The sequence below is a fragment of the Loxodonta africana genome, chromosome 10 (genome assembly GCF_030014295.1).
Source record: "Loxodonta africana isolate mLoxAfr1 chromosome 10, mLoxAfr1.hap2, whole genome shotgun sequence".
Classification (NCBI taxonomy): domain Eukaryota; kingdom Metazoa; phylum Chordata; class Mammalia; order Proboscidea; family Elephantidae; genus Loxodonta; species Loxodonta africana.
Window position 1 is genome coordinate 47,633,193 of NC_087351.1, and position 23,444 is coordinate 47,656,636.

General features: G+C 35.8%; 1 protein-coding gene across 8 annotated transcripts in view; it reads right to left on the reverse strand.

Annotated features, from left to right (window-relative positions):
- Positions 1–23,444, reverse strand: part of RALGAPA1 (Ral GTPase activating protein catalytic subunit alpha 1) — a 258,926-nt gene that overhangs the window by 162,745 nt on the left and 72,737 nt on the right. For all 8 annotated transcript variants that reach the window (XM_064292405.1, XM_064292400.1, XM_023546116.2 and 5 more), the window contains 4 exons: positions 21,792–21,940; positions 15,655–15,784; positions 13,388–13,625; positions 12,186–12,347 (listed from right to left, as the gene is read on the reverse strand). In XM_064292405.1, the coding sequence (XP_064148475.1) occupies positions 12,186–12,347; positions 13,388–13,625; positions 15,655–15,784; positions 21,792–21,940 (679 nt within the window). The remainder of the gene's footprint in view (positions 1–12,185; positions 12,348–13,387; positions 13,626–15,654; positions 15,785–21,791; positions 21,941–23,444) is intronic.

Here is a 23,444-nt window from a genome sequence, read left to right on the forward strand (position 1 = left end):
TTGGTGAGTGGGGTTTGGAGTCTTAAAAGCTAGCGAGTGACTATCTATGATCCATCAACTGGTCCCAACCCACATGGAGCAAAGGAGAATGAAGAACACCAAAGACACAAGGGAAGTATTAGCCCAAGAAACAGAAAGGGCCACATAAACCAGAGACCCCATCAGCCTGAGACCAGAAGAACTACATGGTGCCCTGCTATTACCAATGACTGCCCTGACAGAGAAAACAACAGAGAGTCCCTGAAGGAGCAGAAGAAAAGTGGCATGTAGAACGCAAATTCTAGTAAAATGACCAGATTTAATGGAGGAACCCCAGAAGACACGGTCCCTGGACTCTCTGTTAACCCAAAACTAAAACCATTCCCAAAGCCAACTCTTCAGACAGGGATTGGACTGGGCAATAACACATAAAATGATACTGGTGAGGAGTAGGCTTCTGGGCTCAAGTGGGCACAGGAGACTATGTGAGCAGCTCCTGTCTGGAAGCAAGATGAGAAGACAGAGAGGGACATGAGCTGGTTGAATGGACATGGGGAATACAGGGTGGAGAGGAGGAGTGTGCTCTCTCATTAGAGGGAGAGCAGCTAGGAGTACACAGCAAGGTGTACATATTTTGTACGAGAGACTGATTTGATTTGTAAACTTTCACTTAAAGCACAATAAATAAAAATTCTCTCTTTTCTCTCACTTATCTACATTTTTGGCAAACACTGATTTTTCCATATACGAGTAGATCTATTTCTATAATGCTCTTTTTTTCCATAGATCAATTTGTTTAGTTTATATCAAAACCAAACTTTTTTGTTTATAAGTTTGTAACTGTTAATAACTGATAGGGAAGTCCCACTACTTTCTTCTTCATTTTTTTCTGGGAGTATCTTAACTGTTTTTGGCTCTGCTTTTCCCTGTACATTTTAGAATCAGCATTTCAAGTCCTCAAAAAATTATTAGAATTTTTTTATCAAAACTGCAATTTAAATAAATCTGGATGTACATCTATAAAAAAAAAAATGAAACAGGCGCAGGATCCATACTTCACACCATACACAAAACTAACTCAAAATGGATTAGAGACCTAAATATAAAACCCAAAACTATAAATATCGTAGAAGAAAAACCAAGGGTCAATGCTAGAGGCCCTAATACATGGAATAAACAGGATACAAACCGTAACTAACAATACACAAACACCAGAAGATAAGCTAGATAACTGAGATCTTCTAAAATTAAATGCTTATGCTCATCAAAGATTTTACCAAAAGAGTAAAAAGAGAACCTACAGATCGAGAAAAAATTTTTGGCTATGACATACCCAACAAAAGTCTAATCTCTAAAATCTGTAGGAAAATCCAACACCTCTAAAACAAAAAGATAAATAATCCAATTAAAAAATGGGCAAAGGATATGAACAGACCCTTCACCAAAGAAGATATTCACGTGGCTAACAGACTCATGAGGAAAGGCTCACGATCATTAGTCATTAAGGAATTCAAATCGAAACTACAATGAGATACCATCTCACCCTAATATTACTGGCACTAATCAGAAAAACAGAAAATAACATGTTGGAGAGGCTGCGGGAAGATTCAAACTCTTATGCACTTCTGATGGGAAAGCAAAAAGGTACAGCCATTTTGGAAAACTATATGGCACTTCCTTAAGAAGCCAGAAATAGAAATACCATACGATCCAGCGAGCCCACTCCTAGGAATATATCCTAGAGAAATAAGAGCCATCGCACAAATAAACATATGCACACCCATGTTCACTGCAGCATTACTCACAATAACAAAAAGATGGAAACAACCTAAGTGCCCATCAGCAGCTGAACGGATAAACTATGGTACACACACACAGTGGATTACTACTCAACAATAAAGAACAATAATGAATCTCCAAAACATCTCATAACATGGATGTATCTGGAGGGCATTATGTTGCACGAAATAAATTGATCACAAAAAGACAAATGCTGTACGAGACTACTATTATAAAAACTCATGTAAAGGTTTACACACAGAAAGCAACAATCTTTGATGGTTACGAAGGAGAGGAGTGGGGAGAGAAAAACACTACACAGACAAGAGATAAGTAGTAAATTTGGTGAAGAGTAAGACAGCACACAATACTGGGAAGTCAGTAAAACTTGACCAAGGCAAAGTCACAAGAGCTTCACAAACATATCCAAACTCCCTCAAGGACCAAGTTACTGTACTGAGGGCTGGGGACTACAGTCTCAGGGAACATCTAGCTCAATTGGCACAACACAGTTTATAAAGAAAATGTTCTACATCCCACTGTGGTGAGTAGCATCTGAGGTCTTAAAAGCTAGTGAGTGGCCATCTAAGATACTCCACTGGTCCCACCCTGTGTGGAGCAAGGGAGAGTGAAGAAAACCAAAGACACAACAGAAAGATTAGTCCAAAGGACTAATGGACCACAACTACCACAGCCTCCACCAGATTCAGTCCAGTACAACTAGATGGTGCCTGGCTACCACCACCAACTAACTGCTCTGACAGGGATCACATTAGAAGGTCCCAGACAGAGCAGGAGAAAAATGTAGAACAAAATTCAAACTCTCAGATAAAGACAGATTTAGGGGTCTAACAGACTGGAGAAACCCCAAGAATATGGCCCCCGGGGAAGCTTTTAACTCAGTACTGAAGTCACTCCTGCAGTTCACCCTTTAGCCAAACATTAGACAGGCCTATAAAACAAACAATAATACACAGTTCAACCACGTATATGAGACTAAATGGGCACACCAGCCTAGGGGCAAGGACGAGAAGCCAGGAGGGGAGAGGAAACCTGGACCAATGGAAATGAGGAATCCAAGGTCAAGAAGGGGAGTGTGCTGACATGTCATGGGGTTGGCAACCAATGTCATAAAACAATATGGGTATTAATGGTTTAATGAGAAACTAATTTGCTCTGTAAACCTTCACCTAAAGCACAATAAAGGGAAAAAAACCTGCAATTTAAGAGCTGTGACATTTTTTATACTGAGTTTTCCTATGCTCACACATGGCAGCTGTTATTAGGTGCCATCCAGTCGATTTTTGACCCATGGCGATCCAATGTGATAGAACAGAACTGCCCCATAGGGTTTCCTAAATTTTTTTTTTTTAATCTTTATGGGAGCAGATCGCTAGGTCTTTTCTCCCACAGAGCTGCTGGGTATACCTTTCCATTTATTGCAGTCTTATGTTTTTGTAATTTTCTCCATAGATAAATACAATTTGCTTAGCTCCTATCTTGTATTATTTTGTTATTGTAAGTATATATTTTATACATTATGTTTTATGTTTGTTGCTGGTGAATAAAAAAGCAAAATGATTTTTGCATATTTACCTTTATCAAGTCACCTTGTTAAATTCTTATTATTTCTGATCATTTGTTAGTAGATAGTTTTTAGTTGTCTATGTAGATAATTGGAAACCCTGGTGGCGTAGTGTTTAAGTGCTACGGCTGCTAACCAAAGGGTCGGCAGTTCAAATCCACCAGGCGCTCCTTGGAAACTCTATGGGGCAGTTCTACTCTGTCCTATAAGGTCGCTATGAGTCAGAACTGACTCGACAGCACTGGGTTTGTTTTTTTTTGGTTTTATGTAAACAATCATATAATTTGTAAATGATGATAGTTTTATTTCTTCCTTTATTCTAGTCACTTTTTAATTCTTTTACTAGTCTTTTTATGCTGATTAGGGCCACTAGTACAATGCAGAAAAGTGGGCATTCTTGTCTGTTACTGACTGTAAACAAAACACTTTAAGAGTATGAGTACGAAGAGTAATGTTTGTTATCGATGTGTTATACAAATGAAAGCTCTATTTCTAGGTTCCTAAGAATTTTGATCCAAAATTAGTGCTAACTTTTACCAAAGTCTTTGTCTGCATCTATAATCATATGATTTTTCTCCTTCAATTGGTGGAGAATTATATTTACTGATTTCCTATTTCAAAGTGCCCTTGTAGTGCTGGGATAAACTCTCAAGCTGTTTATAATGATTTCCTTTTTATATATTACTGGATTTATTATTACTAATACAATGTCCGGAATTTTTGTACATGAATTCTAATTTTATTTTCTGGTACAGTCCTTGTCTGGTTTTGATATCAAGGCTACATGAAACAAATTAGGGAGTATTCCCTATTTATAAATATCTGAAATCTGTAAAGGCTTACACTATTTTTTTTTTTACTTATTTAGTAGAACTCACCTCTAGTACCGCCTGGGACTGGTCTTTCCTTAACAGAATCATATTTAACTATTAATTCACAATTTTAGAATAGTTACAGGACTATTTAGGCTATTTTTCCCTTGAATCAGTCTAGTAAGTGCAATGTACTCTTCTAGGAATTGGCACAGTCTTTCATAGTGTTCTCTGTCATCTTGATTCTCTTAGTTTTCAAATCTCTGCTGAATTCAGCAGTTCTCTTTCCATTGCTAACACTGTTTACTTGTGGTTGCCTTTTTTTAACCCAATCTTGCCAAAAGTTTGTCTATTTCATTAGCCTTTTCAATGAGTTAATTTCTGGCTTAAAAATACATATATTTGCTATATTTATTCTCTATTTCATTGATGTTATTATCTCTTTCCTTCTACTTCCTTTGAGAATATTCTGTTTTCCTAACTCCCTTAGTTGCTATTTGCATAATATATCTTTTCCATTCCCTTAATTTCAACATTCTGGCCCCCTTATAATTTAAGCATGTCCCTGATGAGCAGTTTATAGGCTGGATCTATGATTCTTACTTCAAATCCCTTGCCTTTTGTTTTGCAAACCTAGATAATTTATGTTTATTATGACTATTGTGTACATTCTACCATGTTCCTTTTTGCTTTTGATATATACATTTTTTTCTGTTTCGAGTTTTGTTTCCTCAATTTTTTTCATTCCACTGATTACCCTGAATTAGTTTAGAAATTATATACTGTATTTCTATTTCCTTAGCAGTTTCCCTTCAAATTTTCTTATATATTTATTGTTTGAGATATAATTCAGTTACCACAAAACTCACCTTTTTAAAGTATGCAATTCAATGGTTTTTATTATATTTACAAGGTTGCACAAGCATCACAACTATATTCATTCCAAACATTTTCATCACTTCATAAAGAAACCCAATAGCCATCAGCAGTCACTTTGTATCTCCCCCCACCTCTCTTGCCCCTGGCAATGAATGATCTATTTTTTATCTCTATAAATTTGCCTATTCTGGACATTTCATATAAATAGAATCATCCACTATGTGGCCTTTCATGCCTCGCTTCTTTCACTTGGCATATTTTCAAGGTTTATCCATGTTGTAGCATGTATCAGCATTTCATTCCTTTTTATGGCTGGGATAGTATTACATTATATGAATATACCGCATTTGGTTTATTCATTATCAATTGATGAACACTTGGGTTGTTTCCACTTCTTGTTTACTATAAATGACGACGCTATGAACATTTGCATACAATTTTGGTGTGAAAATATGTTTTCAATTTTCTTTGGTGGATAACTAGGAGTGGAATTGCTGGATTTTATGTTTAACATTTGGAGGAACTGCCAAACTGTTGCCAAAGTGGCTGCACCATTTTACCTTCCCGCCAGCACTGTATGAGGGTTTCAACTTCCCTACATCCTCACCAACATTTGTTATTGCCTGTCGTTTTGATTACAGCCATTCCAGTGGGTATGAAGTGTTATCTCATCTCACTGTGGTTTTTATTTGGATTTCTCTGATGGCTAACGATGTTGAGCATCTTTTCACGTGCTTATTGGTCAATTGTATAGCTTCTTTGGAGACATGTCTCTTCAAATCCTTTGCCCATTTTTTAATGGTTCTCTTTTTCCTATACTCTGGTAAAGTCTAAAGTTAATGTAATACCACCAACTCACTACCTCATCCTGAGTAAGAGAAGTATTTTGGAACATTTATACTCCTATACACTCCTCTCAAATAACATGTTATGGATGTCCAGTATTTTAATTCCAAAATGATAGGTTATTGTTATTGTATTCAGATAATAATTATTTAGACTCACCTACCAATTTCTTTGATTTACTCTTATATCTCAGACCTGATATCTGGAGTAATTTTCCTTTTTCCTGAAGTATTCTTTAGAAATTTTTTTAGTGAAGGTCAATTGGCAGCAAATTCTTTCCTCTGTCTTCCACTGTTACTTCTAAGAAATCGACTTCCGGCTTGTCTTTTTTTTTTTTTGTGTGTGTGTGTTCTCTGCAGTTTTTAAACTCTTTTGTCTTTCTGTTCTGCAGTGTTATCGCAATGTATTTAGATGTGAGTTTCTAATTTATTCTATTTGGTATACTTTGTGCTTCTTTTGGAAACCCTGGTGGTGTAGTGGTTAAATGCTACAGCTGTTAACCAAAAGGTCAGCAGTTCAAATCTACCAGGCACTCCTTGGAAACTCTATGGGGCAGTTCTACTCTGTCCTATAGGGTCACTATGAGTCGGAATCGACTCGACAGCAACAGGTTTGGTGTTTTTTTTTTTTTAATGTTTGTGCTTCCTCCTCTACAGATTTACTTCTTCCATCAATTATCTGTTACTCTGATGGTGTAGTGGTTAAGTGTTATGGCTGCTAACCAAAAAGCTGGCAGTTTGAATCTACTAGGCACTCCTTGGAAACTCTATGGGGCAATTCTACTCTGACCTATAGGGTTACTATGAAATCAGAATTGACTCAATGGCAACTGGTTTGGGTTTTTTGGTTTCTTCAAATATTGCCTCTCCTCCATTCTCTTTTTGGAATTCCAATTAGACATATTAGACTTTCTAATTTTATTCTATATATCTCTTCATCTCTCCTTCAATAGTTTCCATTTCCTTGTCATGCTGTGCCGCATTCTGGGTAATTTCTTCAAATCTCTCTTCCATGTCATGGACTGATTCTCTCTTCAGTTATATCTGCTGTTTAATCTATGCATTGAGCTTTTTCTTTAAGCAAATACGTTTGTTTCTAAAAATTCTATGTGGTTCTTTTTTGTCTTTATATATTTCATTCATTTTTTTATAGTCTGAAAAATAATAATTCCAATATCTGAAGTCATTAGGGATCTAAATCTGTTACTGTTTTTGCTAACTCACGTGGATAATCCTTGTGAGTTCATAGCTCACTTATTTTAATCTGTACAATTTCTAGAGGCCTAATTGAGAATACATGTGGAGCCATGGTGGCGCAGTGTTAAGAGCTCAAGCTTCTAACCAAAAGGTAGTTAGAATCCACCAGCCACTCCTTGGAAGCCCTATGGGGCAGTTCTTTGTCCTACAGGGTTGCTCTGAGTCAGAACTGACTCCACCACAATGGGTTTGTTTTTTTTTTTTTTTCTTCTTAATCAAGAATGCATTCCTGTAGAGATAATCTGCATCTGGTTGTACCAACAGCCTAGGAGCATTACTAATCAACTTTTGTCCTTGTCAAGATCCCGAGCTTAATGTGGAAGTCTTAAGCTCACCCCTCCAACCTTAAAGCTTACCCAGATCTTAGTCTGGATCCCTGAGTTGATAACATTATTTGCTTCAAAGCCATTTCACTTTTCCAGTATGCTTACTGCTCATTAGTCCATATTCAACTCATAACTTTGTTCTGTTTTTTTTTTTGGCCAGAGAAGTGAGGTGAGAAAGGGGACAGGTTACCCAATAAGTAAGGTATGCACGGACTTACTTGTTTGTACTTACTAATCTGTAGTGCACAATTTCATGGTTTTCACCATGCCTTTTGTGGTGAAATTATACACTACAGATTAGTAAGTAAACACCCTGTACGTACCTTGTTTAATGTAAGTCCGTGCATACCTTGCTTACTGGTTAATCTGTCCCTGGGTGAGAAAGAAGAGTCCTAAAGATTTCCCTGGCTTTCTGCAAACCCAGCAGTGCACCAGAAGGTACCCAGATATCTAATAGTTTCAGAATATTAAGTTCACTGTACTGCCAGCAATACAAGTTCTCAAATGACATTTTAAAAACCATTTTCTTCCCAATTTTTACTATGCAAAATTTTGAAACATACAGAGGAGTTAAAAGTTAGTACAATGTACACATGGACACCTTCACCTACCTTCAACACTGTTAACATATTACCATATTTATTTTTGTGTGTGAATTTATGTTTTTGCTGAAGTATTTGAAAGTGAGCTGCAGATACCATGACTCTTCACCACTGAATACTTTAGTATAGATCTAAACATAAGGACTTTCTTGTATATAACCAATACCATTATCACACCTAAGAAAATTAGCAATGATTCCCTAATACCATCTAATATCCAGTCCATATGCAAAGTTGCCAAACTATTCTCAAAATGATTTTTATGAATTTTTTTTCCAAACCAGCATTCAATAAGTTTTGTGCATTACATTTGGTTTTTGTCTTTTTAGTCTGTTATATCTAACACAGATGCCTACTTCAACTTTTTATTAAATGACTGTCTTTTTGAAAATTCTAGGCCAGTTGTCTCATAAAATGTACTACACTCTAGTTTTGTTTGATCATTTCCTCAGGGAATCATTTAACTTGTTCCTCTAACTCCTATGTTTACTACAAACTGGAGATTAAGTATTCCTCCAGGTTCCTCTACTGTAAAGGTATATTTTAATCTTTACAAAAGTAAATAATTTGTGGGATGATCCTTGGCAACACGTAAATATTCCGTTTCTAAAAAATCTTTTACCTAATGCTTTTAGTACCCACTGATGATCCTCACTAAAATCAATTATTACATTACCCACTGCAGTCAAGTCAATTCTCACTCACAGCCACCTAGAGGACACAGTAGAACTGCCCCATAGTTTCTAAAGAGCAGCTGGTGGATCTGAACTGCTGACCTTTTGCTCAGCAGCTGAACTCTTAACCACTATGCCACCAGGGCTCCAATTACTACATTAGGTGTTGCAAGATGATTTTCCTAATTCCTTCACTTTTTCTATATTCACTGGCTTAAATTTTTTGGTAAAGAAGAGCTCTAATTCTACCTCGCCCCCACACACACACACTTTTTTTTTTTTTTTGAGTATCATTTATAGACTAATGCATTTTTGATGTTCAAATAAGACCAGTGGAAGGCCCCAAATGACTTTTAAATTTATACAAAGAGTTCATCTTCATTCACATTAAGATAAAAGACCATTAAAATACAATCAGAAAATTTTTCAAATCAGACTGTTATGGAGCAAAGTGCTTGATGATATCCTAAGCAAGCACGTGGAAGAAACAGGAGCTCTTTACTGTAAGTGAAAGCGTAAATTAGTACAACCTCTTTAGAGGACAATTTAATTCAAAATCCTACATATTTAACTTATAGATATACTTGCATATATGCACAAAGTACAGAAGTATATATAAGTATACTCTCTTTTTATACCATTTTTAACTGCACAAAACTTTAAGCAAATTAAGGGTCCACCTTCAGGACACAGGTGAAAATGTGGTACTTCCATGTAATCGGGTATAATATACGAAGCTCAACATTTCATGATATGTAATCATTTTTAAGCTATATCAATACACCTTGACTTCGTCTCCTAGCACTCTCTTCTTTCCTTACTCCACTTCCGCCACACTGGACTCCTTACTCTTCCTGAAACAACCAAGCATACTCCTCCCCCAGAGCTTTTATACTTTTCCTTCTGCCTAGGATGCTCTTCCTCTAGATGTCCACTTGACTCATTCTCTCACTTTATTCAGGTTTCTGTTCTGATAGGCTTTCACTGACATCCCTATCTCAAACAGTCCTATTTCCCCTACCTTTATCACTTTCTAGGAATCCCTGGGTAGCACAAAAGGTTAAGTGATTGACTGCTAGCCAAAAGGTTGGTGTTTCAAATCCACCCAGAGGTGCCTCAAAAGAAAGTCCTGGTAGTCTACTTCTGAAAGTTCACAGCTCTTGAAAACCGTACGGAGCACAGCTCTACTCTGACACACAAGGGCGTAAATACCGTAAGTTGGAAATGACTCGACGGCAACTGGTTTGGCCTAGCTCCCTCTCTATCCCCTTACCTTGCAGTCTTTTCTTATAGCACTTACTACCTCCTGACATGCTTACTGGTTTACCTGTTTACTATATGTCTTCCCCCACTACAACTGTCAGCTTCCACAGACTTTATTTGCTTTGATCACAACTATATTCTCAACACTTAAAAAAATACTGCATAGTAAGTACTTATTAAATATTTTTTTTCATACAGACATGTAAAAGCCCTGGTTCACAGAGTGTATACATTATGATGTATGCCTGCATATGCATAAAGTATCTTTGGAAGGGTACTCAATAAACCAGTAACAGTGGTTGTCTCTAGTGAAGTGACTAAGGAGGGTGAGAAGTAGTGGTAAGGGAAAGACATACTACAATGTATACACCTTATCGTAGTTTGACTTTTTAAACATGTACATTCATTAAGGATATAAAAATTAACTTTAAAAATTTAATTTATGTTTCCAAAGCACATGGAGTATCCTGATTTAATCTGTTGTCCCTTTTAGTATTTCCCTACTCTATGTGATCACCTTTCTTAACAAAATTTTTAATGCTTTAATTTTTTATTTGATAGGCTTGTTCAGTGAACTAACCAGACAAAGTTGTTTTGACATGGGTACCAGAAAGTAATCATGGTCAGGTATGAATTTAAGATGAATACTTTACTCATTACACATTTTTTTAAAAAGACTAGAAAGAAATGTGACATGTTAACAATGTTTGCTTCTCATTAAAAAACTAATGGATCTTTACACTTCCTTAAACTTTACTTTTCACATTAAGTGTATATTACTTCTATAATCAGAAAAAAATACAAAACTTAAAAAAATTTAAGGCTTAAACAGAATAAAAGAAGTAAAACTTTAAACTTGAAGGAACAACTACTTTCTAATAAATACACAAATATTTTCTGTAAATGTAATATTAATAAAAAATGAAGAGAGGCATTTCAGATATAATCAACATTTCTATACAAAAATTCCTAAGTATTATACTAATTTTAATTTATCAATGTGCTTTTTCTTTATATCAATTTTTATCCTTCCAGCTTGACATATACAGTCAATACAATTCTATGCTTGTATCACAGACAAAGGACAATTCTGAAAATATGAACATTTTAAAGGATTTTTAATTCTTTGACAATCTTTCTTTTTCTCTAGTCTTTGTTTCTTCCTTTCAAACTCTAATTGTTAACATTTTAGAGCCCATCACTTTATAGAAGATATACCCATACAATAATGGTTTTAAATTTCTTTAGAATTGTTTTTTTTATCAATTACCATTAAATATAGATATGATACCATGGAAAACTCTCTTTCTGTAAGATCATAGATTGTAGAGCCTTAAATAACTTCAAACAATTTTGTATTATCATTCCCACTCCACAGATGAAGTACCTAAGGCCTAGAAAGGTTTGGTAAGCTGTCTAAGTAACTAGCTAGTTACTGATGAAAGACAGGGAGAAAAGATCAGGACAAAGCTCTCCTTTTTTAATGCAGCGCTCTTCCTACTACAATTCAAACCAAGTTATAAACCTCTGGGAGGAAAAGATAAGTAGCTAGGTCCACAGTATCCTGAGTGATCTATGTCCAGAAACTCTTTCCATCACTGATCCTTTGTTGCTCTTTTCCAGATTATAGGAATGTCTTCCATGTCTGTTGAAACAGCAAGGAACCTAGCAATAGACTCCACCACGGCCTCAGCTATCTGCCAGTTGGGAGCAGGAATTCCTCACTGGAAGCCTCTAAAAGCAACCTAACTATACAATGATTGTAACTCTGAAAATTAGCTACCCTAATTTTCCATGTTTGTGGGTATATTTACTTAGTAGACACTATACCAGTTAATACTTCAGTTCTGTAAAGGGAATCAGAGCTTCTTTACTTCTTCAATTCTGTAAAGCAACTTTTTAAGATTAGGGATCTCTACAATAGAATAAACTACATAAAACAATAATGTAAGATAAAATCTTATAGCATAAAGGGATAACACAGCATATGTCGCTGGGCTGTGAGTACTACTGAAAAAAAAAGTTTCACTATAGAACTTACTCATTTAACAACAAAATCAACTGATAATAAACTGTCTATTGATATACATTGTAAAGTTTTTTATTACTTAATCACATACGAGAACACTAAGGACTACAAATGCATTGCTCTGTACAATTCTCACGATTTTAAAGACCACATACCAACGGTTTTTTGTCGCACTATACTCCTCGCCTTTTCAGTTCCTGGGGAACCGGTAGTTGTTGCACTTCTCTGTCTCATTGGAGCTTGGCCAGGCTGATCACGGCTCCATCCTCTAGAAAATGACTTGTCGACTGACACTTTTTGAAATTCATGTCCAACTCCTAGGAATGTAGAGTTTCAGTCTTAGTACACTGCCACCTGACAAATAATCTCTTCAAATTATATATGTTACCTTTCCTCAGATACTTAGATTTACTCATAACGAATTACAAAGTAACAAGATAAAATGCTGTGTGCTTTAAGACTTTTTTGAATTTTAATCCATGTAAAAATGACATTTATTCTAAAACTGATGCAGAATTTAAAAACTACACCACCAATTTATAAATTATTATAAGTTCTCTCTGTCACCTACTTGCTTTATAATAGAAGGGAAACACTTGGACAAGCAAAAAAAGACAGGAAATGAGGTAACCAAGAGCCATTCTGTGATAAAGGTTACTTATTCTCTGTCAATAATGCCGCTTGGGAAATAAATAATCCAGGAAAAAGTAGTGTGTGTACATACTTAAAACCTTGGACAACGGTTAATTATGAAACGTGACTCAGATGTAATCTCCAACTAGCATCTAATTATTAAAAGTACAAAATACTAACAAACCAAAGATTATAAAAACACGTATTACTGATTAAATCACTATGCTACTACGCTCCTCCTCTTTTCTTTTTTAACATTAGATAGATATATATTTTACTTTTAGGAAATGTTTGCTTTTAGTTAAAACTAAGAAAATGCTATCAAAAGAACTCTCCAAATAATTCTTTATTATATACTTTTTAAATAGAATAGCAGGAAGTCATCTTCTGTTCTAACAACAACAAAAAATGCTTACAATCAAAGGAACAGCATTTTATAAATTTCCATTTTGGTTAATTATTAAAAATAAAATAGTTAAGATTCTGAATTATCTATTTAACTGTAGTTATGCATGTACAGAACACTTTTCCTCTCATCAAAACTACTATTCATTTTAAGATTCTTTAAGAAAAAATTTAAGACGTACACAAGTTTTATTGCTAGAAATTTTAAGCGTTCAGGGTAAACAAACAAGGAAATAATTAAGAGAGAACATAACTCTTATCCTCACCCTCCAATTATCTGAGAAAGGTTATATGGACCAAGTCTGTGAACAGCTCTCACCTTTCCCTTTGTGCTTTTTTTGCTTCTGTTCACTCAGCTTATCCAACGGTAAATCACTGAGATCCAAGCTGTATAAATTTCTAGCTAGAACTTTAGTTAGTGTCTCCATAGTCAGTGACCACTCAGTGGCCAACTCCTCCCAGTAGGTCAATGAGGACAATACCGAGAGTAAATCATCCCACAGTTCTCGAGAGATGTACACATTTAGGTTTGCTTTGATCCAGGCAACTATAAGAGTCTAAAAAGATAACCAGAAATAACAATGAAATACATTTAGTGTATGACTGTAACATCAGATATTCAATTATTTTTAAAATTACCTAAAAACAAGCAGAATTTAAAATCATATAATATCCATGACCCTTTCTTGGTAGATAATGCTAAAAAAAAAAAGAAATCCATGCTATCATTTACTATCTACTATAAATTTTATTTCAACAACTGCCAACTCCAAATACCACAGCCATTAAAACAAGTTACCAAAACTAAAAGAAATCTCCCTAAAGTTATTACTCTTTATACTGCATTCACATTAAATAAAATAAACACTTTTTAAAAAAATAAAAGCCTCTATACTATTAAGTGTTGAAAATGTTAAGTAGTGAATGGTTACTGAAATAAAAAACACAACTTACATTTCTAAAATTAAAGATGGAGAAATCAGTAGCTATATATCTTTGAAAATTCTTTATACTAATATATTTTAAAAAGGCACTAAAGATTTAACTAACTTAATGTGTTTTTTTTTTAATTATACATAAACTGAAGGTTAAAATTTCACTTAAAAGGCACTGAAGGAATTAAAGGTATTCTATAATAAATCCAACCACAAAAAAAAAAAAAACCCATAAAAGGGCAGAGATTACTGATCAACCACTACCCCCAATTTATATCTTTTGTTAACCTTAGACTTTGTGATTTCTACTAAAGATATTTATCCTCCTACTGAAGAAGTCACAGAAAAAAAAGGGTTTTTCAGAAGCTTAGTTCTAGAAATTTCACTCAGAAATTTGCATAAATTTATAGATTAAATGTAAAGATGAAAATGAACAGTTTAGGACACAGAACAATAACAACTAATGACCTGCCATTCTATCCTTAAACGTTCAGACAACAAAAAAAGTTATTCTATATAGCAAGTGAAAAGTTTGTCTTCCTGCAGCTTTCACCACTGCATTAGCTCTAAACCAAAACCAAACCAAACCCAGTGCCGTCGAGTCGATTCCGACTCATAGCAACCCTATAGGACAGAGTAGAACTGCCCCATAGAGTTTCCAAGGAGCGCCTGGCAGATTCGAACTGCTGACCCTTTGGTTAGCAGCCATAGCACTTAACCACTACGCCACCAGCATTTCCAAAAAATTTATTTTTTAAGATGACATTAAATATACATACATAGATAAAATGGTTCTTAATGTTAAAGATAAAAACTATTAGCTCTAGCCATAAGGAAACTAAGAAAAAAGGCTAATGAAGTCAAGAGGACTTCATATAATAACCGTAGTTGGTTTTAAAGCATTATTTACAACCAACGTAGAATGTTAGGTAAACTAGCTACTATACGAAAAAAAAAAATAACTAAATTTGAATGGTTGCACTGATGGCCAAGAATTAGATTTGAGATAGTTTTTATCTTTGACATTAAGAACCATTTTATCTATGTATGTATATTTAATGTCATCTTAAAAAAAATTTTTTTTTTAAATAAACCTTTATACATTTAAAATTAGCACTTTACCTTCAGGTTGGAACATACAATAAGTAATTCCTGCATAATCAAACTATCACTGACACTTCTAATTAAAAAATAAAGATAACTCTAAAGTCTGTGGAAGAGCATCAATGGAAGGAATCTTGGTTATTTGCGACCTTCTTATTATTAGTATGGAACGACTCAGAAGAAAACAATCCCAGCCACTTGGGAACTCACACAACAAACAATCAAGCCATTACTTATGAAGTCTTCTGTCAGCTTTTTGCAACCATACATAAGTATGCAAAGAGATAAATATCATCAGCCTGTCATAAGGCTTCTTTGACAGACTTGATATTTCCTCCACTCTTATGCTAGGTTATAAATTTGTATAGATGGCAAACAGCCTTTTTAAATAAGCAACTTTTTATTTAGCACTAGAAAAGATCCTTTAGTATGAAATGATGTCTGATTTAAAGTTTTCCCAGGTTACAAGTTCAGGGCTCAATGAATCTTCACACACACAAAAAAAAGGATCCATCTCTTTATCTATCTATTTATTTATTTGCATTGCCTGGAAAAGTGGTCCTGCAAGTCGACCTGCCAAGGTCATATTTTTTTTCCCCTGGAACTGTAGAAAAGCTTGTGATGGCATCTTCAGTACAGACTCCGTGACTCTCAGCAACACAAGCAGCATCTGTTCCCTTAAAGTAAAAAGATCCATTAATTTTCCCTCCATTGCTTTTGGCTAATGGTTAACTTTCAAATTAATATTTTTAATAAAAATGATGTCTGAATAATTCAAATATCTTTGAAGAAAATATCAAATTTTTATAATTCTTTAAATATTAAAATTAAAAATTCCATTTTATAAATCTATAGCAGTCATTTTCACACCATTTTTCAGCCACAATACTCTTTCATCAAATAAAATTTTCTATAAAAGCTGATGGATCGTGAATAAGAACATGGAGACTGATTCTTTCCACTCACCCCCAAATCCAGTAGTAGACCTCAGTGAGTGAAGAACACTCAACTATAAAATATAGTTCTACCTTGGTATCTGTCCACCCAATCCATCTTTACAATATGGAAAATAACCACATATCTAGAATCATACTAGGCTCAATTTTAAAAACTGAGTGATATCTTAAGAGTAATAGATCACTAAGAGTCTGATAACCAATCAAGAACCATCGCTCTATTGCCTCTTTGCATCCTTTTCAGTTTGGACCATTTTTTTAACCTTTGTTCTCCTTGCGTACTGCAAGTCAATATTATCTTCACCTTACCTCTTTCCCTTGGACGCTTATTACTAGGACACAAAACTATGTCATTTGCACCTGTTAATTTAGAAACAGACTCAAGCACATATGAAAAGGAGGCTGACAAGGGAACTTCAGTTGAGGTGAATAGCCAGGCTAGGAGCTCAAGTCCCTATCACAGCCTCCTTCTCTCTGGCTACTTTGCAGTCCCATTTCAAGCACAGTAATATGTGGGAGGTTCCAACTGAAAAATGTGGCAGAGGTAACAATATATCCCAGCTCTAGCTGTCATAGTTTTTCTGGGAAGTGGGAACAGAATAAAAAAAAAAGCATTGCTCAATTAAAAATATGCTGAATGTTTTAACAAATAAATGCATGCACTCATTCACAGAATAAAAATCAAAGGTGTCACATTTATAACTTTAGGCTCCTATTTTTGCTACATAAAATGTTATCTGAAATCAACTACGTATGAAAGAGAGTACAGATGTTCCCGATAATCTTATCTGATTTGTGGTCAAACTATAACTCACTCATATGCCAGATAACTTTTTACTTTGTAACACATTAACAATGATTTTAATTCTTAAAGAAATTCTTATAAATTCAATGTAAGTATGTGTGTAGTCTATCATAATGCTATCACTTAGAAAAATAGGAAAGCTATCCTCAAATTCTGTTCCAAAGAGCAAGCCTCTCACTTTAACCTGGCTTAACATCACTGATACAAAACATTAAAAAAAAAAAAAACTAACAACAGAATGGTCCAAAGCAGTACACTTACTGGCTAATAATACCTTGGACTCTAAGGTCAGAAAGACAATAGTTCAAATCTCTGCTCATCACTCATTAGCTGTATGACAAGGACAATTACTTAATCTCTTTGTGCCTCAGAACTATCCCATGTAAAATAGGATGTTATTTACCCACCTGAGAGGATGTTGCAAGGATTAATAAAGTGCTTAGAAGAGTATCTGGTATAAAAAAGCATGCGTGTACCTCTACTAATATTGATAGTAAAGTCTTTTTTTAAACAAAGCCATTTTATATATGACCAAGTACTCTCACTTTTTAAGAATGAGTCTAAGGAGGAAAACTGTATGCAAAATGACATTATCTTCTCCTCCTCAAACAACAAAAAGAAATAACTGTAAAATTTTTTATTTCTTTTTTATCAATAGGGGAGTAGTTAAGAAAATTATGGGACATATATACATACATACACACACACACATATATGCAGTATACTTGTGTGCATGGTCTGGTGAACAAAAAGGGCAAACAGTGACAGATTACCTCTAGAGAGTGCACTTTTGGGCAGCTTTTACTTTTATTTTTAAACTTTGTTGTTTGAATTTTATAATGAACATGTATAATTTTCACAAAATTGAAGAACTTTTCTTCCCATTCTGCCCCCAATTTGATTAAACAAATATTTATAAAGTACCAAAAGTATACACCACTATGCTAAGAAATGAAGAAAATACGAAAATAATAAGACAACCAGTACATACTATCTAGAGCCTCTCAATTAAGTGCGGGTAAACAGACATTTATACAAGGAATTTAGGGATCAACGCAATTTTGACAAGAACTACAAAAGAGGTACAAATACAGAATAAAGAGAGGTGAGAAAAATGTTAACTAAGGATATGTGGAAAGAGTAAGGTGAAATCTTAAGAACAGTAAAGACTACAATAAGAAAAGTTAGTAAGAATCAGACACTCTAAAGAAAAGCACAGAATATGCTCAGGAAAGATAATGCGATGAAGGTGGAAGGCAGGACTCCATCCTTCAGGATGCAGTTTAGGCTGGAAACAGGGCTAGAAACGTAGGCAGGGGCCTGATTACACTGGGCCTTTAAAAGCCAGAATGAAAATCTGGCATTCATATACTCAAACATTTGCTTACTCATTCAATCATTTACTCATACATATAAATCCATTAACTCATTCACGGACAGGGGAGGACATGAAGACATCATATTCCTGATACAGAAAAATAATCCAACGGGTCTCACAGAAGTGTGATTGAAGCTGTTTGAGATAAAGGGGTCTACTGTTATCATTAAGATTATTACATTGTTGCTGTTAGGTGCCATCGAGTCGGTTCCGACTCATAGCGACCCTACACACAACAGAACGAAACACTGCCTGGTCCTGCGCCACCCTTACAATCGTTGTCATGCTTGAGCTCTTTGTTGCAGCCACTGTGTCAATCCACCTTGTTGAGGGTCTTCCTCTTTTCTGCTGACCCTGTACTCTGCCAAGCAAGAAGTCCTTCTCCAGGGACTCATCCTTCTTGACAACATGTCCAAAGTATGTAAGACACAGTTTTGCCATCCTTGCCTCTAAGGAGCCTTCTGGCCGCACTTCTTCCAAAACAGATTTGTTCGTTCTTTTGGCAGTCCATGGTATATTCAATATTCTTCGCCAACACCACAATTCAAAGGCGTCAATTCTTCTTCGGTCTTCCTTATTCACTGTCCAGCTTTCACACGCATGTGATGCGACTGAAAATACCATGGCTTGGATCAGGCGCATCTTAGTCTTCAGGGTGACATCTTTGCTCTTCAGCACTTTGAAGAGGTCCTTTGCAGCACATCTGCCCAATGCAATGTGTCTTTTGATTTCTTGACTGCTGCTTCCATGGCTGTTGATCTTGGATCCAAGTAAAATGAAATCCTTGACAACTTCAATCTTTTCTCCGTTTATCATGATGTTGCTCACTGGTCCAGTTCTGAGGGTTTTTTGTTTTCTTTATGTTGAGGTGTAATCCATACTGAAGGCTGTGGTCTTTGATCTTCATTAGTAAGTGCTTTACGTCCTCTTCACTTTCAGCAAGCAAGGTTGTGTCATCTGCATGATGCAGATTGTTAATAAGTCTTCCTCCAATCCTGATGCCATGTTCTTCTTCATATAATCCAGCTTCTTGTATATTTGTTCAGCATACAGATTAAATAGGTATGGTGAAAGAATACAACCCTGACATGCACCTTTTCTGACTTTAAACCTTGTATCCCCTTGTTCTGTCTGAACAACTGCCTCTTGATCTATGTAAAGGTTCCTCATAAGCACAATTAAGTGTTCTGGAATTCCCACTCTTCACAGTGTTATCCATAGTTTGTTATGATCCACACAGTCGAATGCCTTTACATAGTCAATAAAACACAGGTAAACATCTTTCTGGTATTCTCTGCTTTCAGCCAGGATCCATCTGGCATCAGCAATGATATCCCTGGTTCAATGTCCTCTTCTGAAACCAGCCTGAATTTCTGGCAGTTCCCTATCAGCCATTTTTGAGTGATCTTCAGCAAAATTTTGCTTGCATGTGATATTAACGATATTGTGCTATAATTTCCACATTCAGTCGGATCACCTTTCTTGGGAATAGGCATAAATATGGATCTCTTCCAGTCAGTTGGCCAGGAAGCTGTCTTCCATATTTCTTAGCATAGACGAGTGAGCACCTCCAGTGCTGCATCTCTTTGTTGAAACATCTCAATTGATATTCCATCAATTCCTGGAGCCTTGTTTTTCGTCAATGCCTTCAGAGCAGCTTGGACTTCTTCCTTCAGTACCATCGCTTCCTGATCATATGCCACCTCTTGAAATGGTTGAATATCAACTAATTCTTTTTGGTATAATGACTCTGTACATTCCTTCCATCTTCTTTTGATGCTTCCTGCATCATTTAATATTTTCCCCATGGAATCCTTCACTGTTGCAACTCGAGGCTTGAATTTTTTCTTCAGTGCTTTCAGCTTGAGAAACGCCGAGCGTGTTCTTCCCTTTTGGTTTTCCGTCTCCAGCTCTTTGCACGTGTCATTATAATACTTTACTTTGTCTTCTCGAGAGGCCCTTTGAAATCTTCTGTTCAGTTCTTTTACTTCATCAATTCTTCCTTTTGCTTTAGCTGCTCGACACTCAAGAGCAAGTTTCAGAGTCTCCTCTGACATCCATCTTGGACTTTTTTTTCCTGTCTTTTCAATGACCTCTTGCTTTCTTCATGGATGATGTCTTTGATGCCATTCCACAACCTGCCTGGTCTGCGGTCACTAGTGTTCAATGCACCAAATCTATTCTTGAGATCGTCTCTAAATTCAGGTGGAATATACTCAAGGTCATATTTTGGCTGTCGTGGACTTGCTTGGATTTTCTTCAGTTTCAGCTTGAACTTGCATATGAGCAACTGATGGACTGTTCCACAGTCGGCCCCTGGCCTTGTTCTGACTGATGATATTGAGCTTTTCCATCGTCTCTTTCCACAGATGTAGTCGATTTGATCTCTGCGTGTTCCATCTGGCGAGGTCCATGTGTACAGTCACCATTTATGTTGGTGAAAGAAGGTATTTGCAAGGGAATAAGTTGTTGGTCTTGCAAAATTCTATCATTCGATCTCCGGCATTATTTCTATCACCAAGGCCATATTTTCCAACTACTGATCCTTCTTCTTTGTTTCCAACTTTTGCATTCCAATCGCCAGTAATTATCAATACATCTTGATTGCATGTTTGATGAATTTCAGACTATAGCAGCTGATAAAAATCTTCAATTTCTTCATCTTTGGCCCTACTGGTTGGTGTGTAAATTTGAATAATAGTCATATCAACTGGTCTTCCTTGTAGGCGTATGGATATTATCCTATCACTGACAGCGTTGTACTTCAGGATAGATTTTGAAACATCCTTTTTGACGATGGATGCAACACCATTCCTCTTCAGGTTGTCATTCCCAGCATAGTAGACTATATGACTGTCTGATTCAAAATGGCCAATACCAGTCAATTTCAGCTCACTAATGCCTAGGATATGGATGTTTACGCATTCCATTTCATTTTTGACGATTTACAATTTTCCTAGATGCACACTTCGTACATTCCAGGTTCTGATTATTAATGGATGTTTGCAGCTGTTTCTTCTCATTTTGAGTCATGCCACATCAGCAAATGAAGGTCCCAGAAGCTTTATTCCATCCACGTCATTAAGGTCGACTCTACTTTGAGGAGACAGCTCTTCCCCAGTCATCTTTTGAGTGCCTTCCAACCTGGGGGCCTCATCTTCTGGCACTATATCAGACAATGTTCTGCTGCTATTCATAAGGTTTTCACTGGCTAATGCTTTTCAGAAGTAGACTACCAGGTCCTTTTTCCTAGTCTGTCTTAGTCTGGAAGCTCAGCTGAAACCTGTCCTCCATGGGTGACCCTGCTGGTATCTAAATACCAGTAGCATAGCTTTCAGCATCACAGCAACACACAAGCCCCCACAGTACGACAAACTGATAGAAATGTGGGGGAGATTATTACATAAACTATTATATTTATTCATTCATTCAGTAAAAGAAGACCTACTATTCTGCAAGCCCTGTGCACAGATATTCTAAAGATTACTATACTTGTCTACACAATAGAAAAGATAAAAACACATAAAAGATAAAATATTTTTTACCAAGTCTTTTTGTCCATTGATACTTGCACAACCATGAACCGATATATGTTAAGAATGCGTTTACACATATCTGTGTGTTCATCCAGGAGACTTTTTATTTCATTTGCAGGTTCAAGAAGAAATATGTTTGATGAGTTTATCATAAACACCTAAGATAAAAAAAATCATTAACTATTAATTACAGAATTTCAGTGACATATAGAGCCCTGGTGGTGAGTGGTTAACAGCACGGCTGCTATCAAAAGGTAGGCAGTTCAAATCCACCAGCCACTCTTTGGTAACCCAATGGGGCAGTTCTACTCTGCCTTCTAGGGTCACTATGAGTCAGAATCAACTCGACAGCAACAGGTTTGGTTTGATTTTGGTTTCTTACTTAAAGAGAAACAAACTTAGATGCTGACCACAAGGTAATCTATGGAGAACTTAAAAACAAAAGACGATGAGTTAATTCTAACCCTATCTCATTAAACCTGCCTATTTTCATGACTATCTAAAATTGCTACTAAGTACCCAAGGAATATAGATCAAGTACAAAAAAAAAAAAATATATTCCAAACCTGAGAGCTTTATTGTAATAACTGTTATTGCTGACCTAAAATGAAAAGGATAATGACTAAATACAAATAGTTTAGGATAAAAGATAATACCAAAATCAAGCAGAATTTTCAGAACAAGCTGTTTAGGACCTTTTATTCTCTTTTTTCATGTTTATTGGTTATGTGTGTGTATCTATTTTGGTGATTAACAGTCAAAGTGGATAAAAAGATCACATATTACAGTGTTACAAATGAAGATCTATCAACGTGTTATCTTTAAGTAAAGTCCTTAAGTGTATTTTGTTAAACAGAGCAAGGATTATGAATATCAAGTTGTGATAATGACTACAGCTTCATGCAGGGGCTCCCAAGTACCTCTGGAGGAATAAAATTTTAAGTTTACTGTAAGGGAGGTGGTGATTTGATGGCAGAATTCTTGCCTGCCACGAGGGAGACCTGGGTTTGATTCCTGGTCAATGCACCTCAAGTACAGCCACCACCCGCCTGTCAGTGGAGTGAGGAGGTTTCAGTGGAGCTTTCACACTAAGACAAGAATAGGAAGAAAGGCCTGGTGATCTACGTCCAAAAATGAGCCAATGAAACCCCTATGGATTACAATGGTCCAATCCACAACCAATCATGGAAATGGCACAGGACCATGCAGCCTTTCATTCTGTTATGCATGGAGTTGCCATAGGCGGGCGGGGTAACTTGATGATGGCTAACAACAACATTCCCCATACCTCTGACTTAAACTGCCTAGAATAACTACATAGCAATACAGATGTAAAAGCATGTGAGAAAAGAATACCAAGCAAATATTTTAGATAGTGAAAACAGATGACTCTGTAGGCCTAACAAGAAAGGCATGAATACACATTATTAGAAATAAAATGATGGCGTTTAGCTACAGATCCGGTAGAAGATTTAAAAATTCATAATTCAGTGAGTGCCTTTATGGCAATACAACTGAAATTTTAATGAGATCAGTTATTTTATAGAAAAATACAAATTACTAAAATTGACTCAAGAAGCAATACAAAAAATGTATATATTAATGTCATGAAAGAAGCTGAACTGATAATCAAGATCTCTTTGACCCACCCCTGAGTAACAG